Consider the following 10,738-nt stretch of genomic DNA (forward strand, 5'->3'; position numbering starts at 1 on the left):
ATACCAGAATGGGGGAACCACGAGGGACCACCTTAGAAGTCAGCTTACCACACCCTGTCAATAACTGACACTCTAATCAAAAGTGCCAGGTGCCCGCGCTGTTTGTGTGTCTCTTCATTGATAAGGCTGCTCTCATGCTTGACTTACAGTGGAGAGCAATAACACACAGCCGCGTACCTCCCCTCCGCCTGCATGTCAAGTAGCGTGCCCAGTTTGCTTTTCTTTTTTTAAAAATTTTTTTATTTTAGATATTTTTATTTCTCCAAATTTGTTATTTATCAAGAGTGACTGAAATAAAAAAATATAATTGAGTCCCATCAACATCATCGTGGAAATGGCTTTAAGAGAAAACTGGTCAGATGAATATTATTGCTTCCCATTTTCTTTTTCTTTTTGTTTTGTTTTGTTTTGTTTTTGAGACGGAGTTTCGCTCTCGTTACCCTGGCTGGAGTGCAATGGCGCGATCTCGGCTCACCGCAACCTCCGCCTCCTGGGTTCAGGCAATTCTCCTGCCTCAGCCTCCTGAGTAGCTGGGATTACAGGCACGCGCCACCACGCCCAGCTAATTTTTTATTTTTAGTAAAGACAGGGTTTTGCCATGTTGGCCAGGCTGGTCCCAAACTCCTGACTTCAAGGCATCTGTCCACCAGGGCCACCCGAAGGGCTGGGAGCCACTGCATGCAGCCGGCATTTTTTTTTTTTTTTTTTTGAGACCGAGTTTCGCTCTTGTTACCCAGGCTGGAGTGCAATGGCGCGATCTCGGCTCACCTAACCTCCGCCTCCTGGGTTCAGGCAATTCTCCTGCCTCAGCCTCCTGAGTAGCTGGGATTACAGGCACGCGCCACCATGCCCAGCTAATTTTTTTGTATTTTTAGTAGAGACGGGGTTTCACCATGTTGACCAGGATGGTTTCGATCTCTTGACCTCGTGATCCACCCGCCTCGGCCTCCCAAAGTGCTGGGATTATAGACTTGAGCCACCGCGCCCGGCCTGCTTCCCATTTTCAACCAGTAAATAGTTGCCACAGATAAATTGACAGCCAGGAGTCTGCTGAGAATGCTCAAGATACGTTATATAATACAACGTACCTGTTCACAGGGGGAAAATTCCCAGGAAATAACTTATGTGTACTTCTTGATTTCATCATACAAGACAAGTACAAAAGCACCACCCATGCCTCTGAGAACATTGGACCATGCGCCCTTGAAGAAAGCTTTGCCTCCTTCGAGCAATCTTCCTCCAGCAGTCACGTGTGCCTGTGTACATGATGTCAGTTCCTTTGCGCCCCAACTGCGTCATCATCCGGCGGCGAACAGTGTCAAATGGATAGGAAGTCAACCCGGCAACAGCAGTGACAGTCTGTGCGATCATCCAGCTGATAACGATGTGAGTGTTCTTGGGATCCGGAAGCATTCCATTTGCAGTGTCGTAGATACCGAAGGAGGCAGCTCGGTAGACGATAATACCCTGCACAGACACATTAAAGCCTTGGTACAGGCCCTTTATCCCGTCAGATTTGTAGATCTTAACCAGGCAGTCGCCGAGGCCTCGGAATTCCCTTTCAGCCACAGCTTTACCCGCATCTGCTGCTAGACGCGTACAGGCAAAATCAAGAGGGTTCACAAAACACAAGGATGTGGCCCCAGCAGCACCGCCTGATGCCAGATTCCCTGCAAAGTAGCGCCAAAACGGGGTCCTCTTGTCCACACCACCCAGGAAGATCTGCTTGTATTTATCTTTGAAGGTGACGTCAAGAGCCTGGGTGGGGAAGTATCTGATGACATTGGCCAGGTTACCGCGCCAGAAGGACAGGCCTCCCTGCTCCTTGGGAATATGGATCACGCAGTCTATAATGCCCTTGTATTGCTTATCTGCGGTGATCTGCTTGCTGGCATGCTGTACCTGCAGCAGCATCCTGACCCGCTCAATGGGCGCTACCGCCGTCTTGGAGATGGCTGCGGCCACTCCACTTGCCAGGAAGTCCTTGGTGAATTACACAGCGGCATCTGTCATGTCAAAAGGAAAGAGGAGGCAGGCTGCTGCAGGATGGGACTGGGCTGGGAACCGGCTTTGACTCCGGGGCTGTGGGGACCAGTTTACTCTTCTATGGAAAAATATAAAGAATGGGACTCACGCCTTCTCTTTACTTACTGACACTGAATTGAAAGTTCCTTCAAATGCCTGTTTCTTTATCCATAGCGTGTGATATTCTGGCTTTTATCCTGAGCCCTGGTGAACAACAGGTGATGAGCCCAAGGGACCTGCTTTGCATGACAACCTCGCACCTGGTTTTCCTCTCCCAGCCCTCTCCCAGTCTCTCCTCTTTGCCAAGTTCAGTTTCACCCAAACACTGCCTTTTGGTTATATTATGGCTCTTGTCTGCAGCTTGAGGGACCAATTCTTTCTGCCCTTTGCCCACCATCTGCTCTGGGGAACCTGAGTGGAAGAGGTCCTGGAGAATGTCTTGGACATTATTAATCAGGTTTTCTCTACACCAGCACACATACACACCCATGTGCACACACGTACACACACACACACATGCATGCCAACACACACACATGCACTTTGTTGTGGAATCTGGTGGCTGTGCTCTTATGTGTACTCATATGAATTTGTGCTTAATGGATATATCAAGCAGTCTTCATTGGTTACCCACACTCACTGTTACACTTTATGAACAAACTCATGCATTCTTTCCTAAATAGACTGCATATTTCCTTTGCTTTTCTAGCAGAGTGGATAAAACGTCCAACTTTGGAGTCAGGCTATCTGGGTCCAAATCCCAGCTTAGTTTCTTAGTAATTGTGTACCCTTGAGGAAATTCCTTAATCTTTTCTAGCCATCAGTTTGTTCACCTGTCGAGTGGGGTGATAACTGTTCCTATTCACGGGAAGAATGTGAGGATTAAATGCACACAAAGCATTTCGTATAGCATCTGATACCCAGAGAGCGAGGAATAGATGTTTACAGGTCTCAGTCCTCACAGCAATCCTGTGAGTAGTTTCAATTTCTCTCCCATTTTAAGGTGAGAAAAGTGAGACTAATTTGGCTAGAGCAAGGGAGGAACTGAATATAAGAAGCACTTCAAGTTTCAAAGATTTAGTATAAAAAAGTAAAAAGTAAAGAATACTTTTTATATTGAGTATATGTGGCCATGCTTATATATTAGCTATATTGGGTAAAACAACAAATATTACAAATTTTCACTTGTTTTTAAAAAAGTTATTAGTATGGCTACAGGAAACATTTAACTTGCACATGTGACTTTCATTCTGTTTTCGTTAAACAGAGCTGATTTTTATAATGAAAACAAATCCCCTCACATCCAGTTTTCTCAGTGTGAAATAACTAGCTGAGAGAGTTATCCTTTCTGGTAAATCCCTTCTTTGTACTAAGCACTTTCTAACAGCTAGCTGCAGATTGTAGCCTGTCAATACTTACCATAACTATCAATAGTAGTACCAATACCACCAATATGCAGCATAACTACCAAAGTGGAGGCAATTTCTCTTTTTTATTCAAACTGAATTACTTATCTCTGTTCATTCAACTGAAGGGAATCAGGAGAAGATAAACCACTCTCCTTGTTCCCAAACTCCACAAGAGCCATGCATTAGGAGCAAGAATCCTATTTACTGACCAGGTGCAGTGACTCATGCCTGTAATCCCAGCACTTTGGGAGGACAAGTTGGGTGGATTGAGGCCAGGAGTTCAAGACAAGCCTGGGCAAAAATAGCCAGGTGTGGTGGCATTCACCTGTAGTTGCAACTCGGGTGACTGAGGGGAAAAGCACCTGTGCCTTGGGTGCAAGTCTGCAGTGAGCCATTGTCACGCCACTGTGCTCCACCCTGGGTGACAGAGTGAGACCCTTTGTCAAAAAAGGAAAAAGAAAAAACAAAAGTCTACCTCTTGAGAGTCCCTATTATTGTAATTTCTAAAAGTGCCCCACCAGACTCCTGAACCTAATTGACTTAGTACTTAACGCAAGTAGGTGAGTGAGGGCAAGGGCTCAACCTCAAGACCTTCTATGATCAGTATTAATCCATTCATAAAGTTGGAACCCTCATGTCCTAAACACCTGTCATAAGATTCCACCTCCTTATATGGTTGCTTTAGTGATTAAGTTCCCAACACATGCTTTTTGGAGGACACATTCAAACCACAGCATAGGTACTTTCTATTAGCTTCATAATAACTGTCCCAGGAAAATGGTGTCATGTACAAGATGAGGAACTGGAACCCAGAAAAGTGAATCCCCATGGCATAAGTCACACAGATAAGAAATGGCAAAGTAAAAATTTACACCCAGGACTCCCTGGGCTTTGCCACTATGCACATTACCTTTTCATTGGACATCACCTGACAGAATGGACTCAGGTAATTAGGGGGATCAACCAGGGAGAAGGGAAAAGTCAACACAACCAGAATGAGAACAGAGATCAGGGAATGCAGTTCTGGGTGGTCCATGGCAATGGAAGCCCAAGGATGTCTTGAAAGTGGTTAAAAACCAAAAAGAATAAGGCACAAAATGCACAAATGAAATACAAGAGATGTTCAAATACAGCTTTAATTATACTTCAAAGTTTGCCTCATTTCATCTTGGGAGTGTGAGGAGAATGAAGAAGATTCTGTTAAAGGGTCTTTAACAGAAACAGTGTGCATGGGAAGTGTATTATCATCTTTTTCAACTCCACGTGTTTCCTTTTAGACACACTGGAGCAGGTGTTGGGTCTCAAGGCCTCAGGTGGCCCTGTGTCTATGGCTTAGCTTGATGCAGCCCATGTGACTGCTAGTATGGGTGGGAGGCTGATGCCTGAAGCTTTCTGAAGTGGGCATTGCACGCTGCTAATGACTCCAGTTCTGGGGTCCTGCTGGTGGTTGGGTCGTGGTGGAGATCAGCTCCTGCTCTTACCACTCTTTCTGGTTGGCCTGGCCTCCAGGACTCCACTAGACATTTCCCTGGTAGGGGCTCTCTGTGGCAGCTCCACCTCACATTTCTACTTGGCATCACTCTAATGGAGGCTCTCTGTTGTGCCTTCACTTCTGCAACAAGTCTCTGCCTAGTCTTCCAGGACTTCAAAGACATCTTTGAAATCTGAGTGGAGGAAGCTTCCCCTGCTCTTACTTTCTGCAAGGCTGCAGAGTTAGCATCCCATGCAGGCTACCAAGGTCTATGATTTGTACCTTATGGAGCCATGGCTTAAGCCACACCTAGGGCCACTGCTGGGGTGACAACTGAGTGAGTACTGTGCTGGGGTGTAGGAAGCAGGGTCCCAACGTGGTCCTGGGCAGTGAGCTCCTGGAGAGAGCCTATCCCCCAAAACCATTCTCTCCTCCTAGGCCTCTGGCCCTGTGATAGGAGGGGCAGCCTCAAAGATTTCTGAAATGTCTTCGAGGTCTTACATTCTCTTGAGAAAGAGCATCTGGTTGTCTTCTATCCCTTGCTCTTTAACAAATGGCCACTGAGCTATGTTCTTGGTTTCCTCCCCTGAACATTCCTTTCCAGTTTTCACATGGCCAGGTTTGGTTTTCCAAATCTTTCTGCTCTGCTTCTTTTTAAATTATATATTCTGTCTTTATTTCTTTGCTCCTGAATCTCAGTGTAAGTGGCCAAGAGAAACCAAGCAGCTGCTTTTATATTTTGCCTAGAAATTTCTTCTATCAGATATGCTAGTTCATCACTCTAATGTTTGACCTTCCACAAAGTGCTTGGGTATGGACAGAGTTCAGCCAAGTTCTTTGCGAATTTATAACATAGATGGTCTTTAGTTCCATTTCTAATACTTTGTTCCCCAGTCTCATCTGAAACCTCATCAGAATGATCTTTATTGTCTACATTTCTATCAATATTCTGGTCATGACCATGTAATAAGTCTCTAAGGAGTTTGAAGCTTTCTCTAGACTTCTTGTCTTCTAATCCCTCACCAGAATCTAGGCTTTCTGCTCCTCCAAATTCTTCCAGCTTCTACCCATTACTCAGTTTCAAAGCTGAATCCATGTCTTCATGTATTTGTTATCAGCAACACCCTACTTCTTAGGACCAATATCCTGCCTTGGTCCATTTTCTGTTGCTTTTGACAGAATATATGAAACTGGGTAATTTGTAAAGAAATGAAATTTATTTCTCATAGTTATGAAGAATGGGAAGTCCAAGGTTGAGGGGCTGTATCTGGTGAGAACTTTCTTGCTGATGGGGACTCTGCAGAGTTCTGAGGAGGTGCAGGGCATTGCATGGCAAGGGGGCTTGGTAGGCTACCTCTGTTCTCTCTTCTCCTTATAAAGCCACCTGTCCCATTCCTGTGATAACCCATTAATCCATTAATCTGTAAATGAAGACAGAGCCTTATGATCCAATCATGTCTTTAAAGCTCCACCTTTTAGCATTGCCACATTAGGGATGAAGTCTCAACATCAGTATTGGAGGGAACATTCAAACAAAAGCAATATAAAAACAATATTCAACTCCAAGGGATATGGTCAAGACTACAGGTGGTAAGGAATAGACTAGAAAGTGAAATAGGCTAAAGTTGCTAGAGATGTGCTGTGGAATTATCTGTCTGTATTTCCAGCTATGACCTTAGCTTCCTCAACTCCATTTCATCACCCGAATATGAAAAAATAAATTGAGACCCAGGTTCCTATTTTTAACAGAAAAGTAAGAGACTGTGGCTCAGTGTACCATGATGTTGAGACAGGGATGGGGACATGTTAGCCACACACCTCTAGAACAGGGAAGGAACACAGGTCAGTGTGAGGAAGGTGGTCATGGTGGACAAGCGGGTAGACTGTCTCTCCACTTCCTCACATTATGCTAACAGGGACCCAGATATACAGATGCCTTTGCAGAAAGAGAAGTCAGAATCACTTGAAGTCACAAAGGGGAGGCGTGAAGAAATCCTACATCTCTGTTCCTCACAAGGCAGTTGTCTCGGGTGACAGAAAAATAGTCATGAACAAATTCAGGCCACTCATGGTAAGTGGTAACACTCTAAACAGCCCATCACACAATCAAAAATTCCAAATCAGAGAATCCCCATGATCCATTCCTATTCCCTCTGTCCCACCCCGAACCCACTTCACTCCCTCAAGGGTTTTATCTTTATAAGCCTTGAGTGACACCAGAGCCCTGGGCACCATTACTGCCTGGGTAGAACAAAAAAAGGACCTGGCCAAGCTTGGTGGCTCATGTATCTCATTCCAGCACTTTGCGGGGAAGGAAGATTTGCTTGAGCTCAGGAATTCCAGACCAGCCTGGGCAACATGGTGAAACCCCATCTCCACAACAAAATACAAAAGTTAGCCTGATGTGGTAGCATGTGCCTGAAATCTCAGCTTCTTGGGAGGCTGTGGTGGGAGGAGCACTTGACCCAAAATTTTGCCACTGGACTCCAGCCCAGGCAACAGAACCAGATTGTGTCTCAAAACAAAACCAAAACCAAACACAAACCACTGAAATTCCATAAAATAAAAAAAGGAGGAAAAAATAAACAGGACTTGGTCAGAGTCCACTGGAGATGTGGCTAGAAAATGAATTGCGGGATGGGTGAACTCCCCCATGGGCTCCTGACCACAATATTCCAAGGATTTTGGGGATCAGCCTCCTTCATACTTACCTGCAGCCTGAGAGTTGCTCCCTCCTTTTCTATCTGTAGGAAGAAAATGTCCTGTGAGAGGCCAGGGAAGAGGCAGGGCCATGAGGTCTGAGAGGAACCCCTAGGCCTTGGATCCCAGAGAAGTTTGCAGAACCGTGACTGTAGACCCAGGGCAGGATCAGGAACATGAAGAAAGGAGATGTGGGTTCTGGACCAACTGTCCTTCTGAGTTCTGTACTCAGCAGGGATCATCCCGTGACCTGTGACTGCTGGGATCAGGTCCCCATCACCACAATCCTCAAGGTGATAAATCTGTCCTTCAATGTCATAGGTGCTTTACACAAGAGTAAGTGCTGGCACACAGGGCCCAGGCTGGTGCTTCCCAGTAACAAGGCAGGGCACATCTCTACCTGGAGCTTGAAACTCCCAGTGGGATAATAAAACTCAGACCCCACCCTACACCCCTTCCCTACCTGAGTTCTTTCTCCTCCACATCACAGCAGCGACCACAGATCCAGTGACCACAGCTCCAAGGACAACCAGGCCAGCAACGATGCCCACGATGGACATGGTGGGCTGGGAAGATGGCTCTGGGAAAGGAGGAGAAGAAGAGGGGTCCTGACCCCAGGCCTTAGCCCTGACCCTGTTGAAGGGATGCAGACAGGCTCCTGCTTTCCTGGAGAAGTGACGTGACCCCCCATCCCCTCCTTACCCCATTTCCCTCCTTACCCCATCTCAGGGTGAGGGACTCTGGCAGCCCCTCGTGCTGCACGTGGCATGTGTATCTCTGCTGCTCTCCAGAAGACACCACCACAGCTGCCCACTTCTGGAAGGTTCCATCCCCTGCTGGCCTGGTCTCCACAAGCTCCATGTCCTGAGTTTGGTCCTCCCCATCCCGCTGCCAGGTCAGTGTGATCTCCGCAGGGTAGAAGCCCAGGGCCCAGCACCTCAGGGTGGCCTCATGGTCAGAGATAGGGTGGTGGGTCACATTTGTCTTTGGGGGATCTGAGGGGAAGAGTCAGAAAATTCAGGCACTTTGCATCTCTCATGGGACAGTCCAGCAGTGCCTGTGTGACCATCCTGAGAATGAAGAGGACAATTAGAGTAGGAAAGCACAAAACCTAGACACCAGCCTGGACTTAGGGGTCTGGGATAGCCTTGCATTCCTTGGAAAGTTCTAGAATTGGGGTGAGATAGCCCAGGATAGAAGGTGAAAAGGGATTTCTGGTCCTGGCCTGCACGGATGCTGAGTGACTGAGAAAAGCTGAAGTCAAACCTCCACAGACACTTGGTGTGGGGCTGAGAACCAGGCAGGAGAGAAAGTCCCCCATGATCCCTAACACTGAGAGTCAAGGAGAACTGCTGATCAGTTCATTTGAAGGATGGACTCTCCAGCGAGACTAGAGTCCTTAATTGCCCCTGAGAGGGGGCTGGCCCTTTAAGAGTCACTCTTTGATACAGGATCTCCTGTACCCAGGGTGACAGCTCCCCCTCCTGACCCAAGAAAGGAGTGGCATTCTGGCCTCCATCCCTGTTTCTTCTATTCTTTGCGGTCTATCAGCTGTGGGCACAGTTCCAGTCTAAGAAGGAGATGGGAGACTTGTCCCGTGGCCCCTCTTACCCGCGCGCTGCAGTGTCTCCTTCCCTTTCTTCAGGTATCTGCGGAGCCGCTCCACACACTTGCCCTCCAGGTAGGCCCTGACCTCCTCCGCGTGTTTCTGTCCTTCCCACTTGCGCTGGGTGATCTGAGCCGCCAGGTCCGCGGCGGACCAGGAGCGCAGGTCCTCATTCAGGGCGATGTAATCCTTGCCGTCGTAGGCGAACTGGTAATACCCGCGGAGGAGGCGCCCGTGGGCCCCCAGGTCGCAGCCAAACACTCCCTGGTAGGTGTGAGACCCTGGCCCCGCCCCCGCTGTCAGCCCCGCCCCTGGGCCCCGCCCCCGCGGTCAGCCCCGCCCCTGCGTCGCCAACCCTCGGTGATTTTGGCCTAAACTGAATATGAAACCGGGTAAAGGAGCCTGCAGCTCTCTTGGGTGGGTGGAGGGTCTAGGTGGGTCCCACAGCCTCAAGGTGGATCTTGGATCCGGAGCCTCGGGGGGACCCAGGCCGTCTGTAGGGGATGAGGAAGGGTGGTGACCAGGGAAGAGGCAGGACCGTGAGGTCCTAGAGGAATCCCCCAGGCTTAGACCCCAGAGAAGTTTCCAGAACTGAGACTGCAGACCCAGGGCAGGATCAGGAACATGAAGAAAGATGTGGGTCCTGGACCAACTGCCCTCCTGAGGTCTGTCCTCAGCAGGGACCTTCCCTTGACCTGTGACGGCTGGAATCAGGTCCCCATTACCACAGTCATGAAGGTGGTAAATCTGTTCTTCATTGTCACAGGCGGTTTACAAAAGAGTGAGTGCTGGCACACAGGGCCGGGGTCACTCACCCGCCTCGCTCTGGTTGTAGTAGCGGAGCAGGGTCCGCAGTTTCACTCGGAAATTCTGGGCGGTGTCCAGGGCTGTCCGTGTCTCCTCCTCCCAATACTCCGGCCCCTCCTGCTCCACCCACGGCGCCCGCGGCTCCATCCTCGGACTGGCGGCGTCGCTGTCGAATCGCGCGAACTGCGTGTCGTCCACGTAGCCCACGGCGATGACACGGGGCTCCCCGCGGCCGGGCCGGGACACGGCGGTGTAGAAATACCTCAGGGAGTGGGAGTCTGCGGGCAAGAAGGGGCTGAGTCTGGCTCGAGTCCCTCCTGAAGGGCAAAGTAGAGGAAGGCGACGGGCGGGAAGGGATTGGGGCAGGAGAGGGGGCGTTGATGCGGTTTCCAGGGTTCTGCATCCCCACCGGGCGGGCCCCTTGCTTCTCCCAACCCCGCACTCACCTACCCAGGTCTTGGTCAGCAGCAAGACCGTGGAGAGCAGCAGGAGGAGGGTTCGTGGCGCCATGACCCCCATCCTTGGGATCTGGGGAGGGTCTGAGTCCTGGTGGGTGCATGGGGACTTTATAGCCGGGAATCTTAGTGACCGCTGATTGGCTTCTCTAGAAACCTGACACCCAGTGGGAATGAGAACTAAGGCCTAGAAGTCCAGGAAGAAGGACCAGACACCAGTTTGGAGAGCAAGAAGTGAAACTCCTGGGAGTGTGGAATCCTCTAC

General features: G+C 49.0%; 1 protein-coding gene and 1 pseudogene across 1 annotated transcript; both read right to left on the bottom strand.

Moving 5' to 3' along the window:
* Positions 1–1,121: 1,121 nt before the first annotated feature.
* Positions 1,122–1,986, bottom strand: LOC120363197 (ADP/ATP translocase 2 pseudogene; annotated as a pseudogene).
* A 4,114-nt stretch (positions 1,987–6,100) lies between these two features.
* On the bottom strand, positions 6,101–10,537 carry LOC104650398 (patr class I histocompatibility antigen, A-126 alpha chain-like). Its single transcript, XM_074398327.1, has 6 exons — positions 10,027–10,537; positions 9,217–9,492; positions 8,325–8,600; positions 8,069–8,185; positions 7,617–7,649; positions 6,101–6,326 (listed from the first exon to the last, which is right to left on the bottom strand). Exons 1-6 carry the CDS (start codon positions 10,535–10,537, stop codon positions 6,322–6,324), a joined length of 1,218 nt encoding a protein of 405 aa, XP_074254428.1. The 3' UTR covers positions 6,101–6,321.
* Positions 10,538–10,738: the final 201 nt, after the last annotated feature.

Source organism: Saimiri boliviensis, chromosome 4 (assembly GCF_048565385.1).
Source record: "Saimiri boliviensis isolate mSaiBol1 chromosome 4, mSaiBol1.pri, whole genome shotgun sequence".
Taxonomy (NCBI): Eukaryota; Metazoa; Chordata; class Mammalia; order Primates; family Cebidae; genus Saimiri; species Saimiri boliviensis.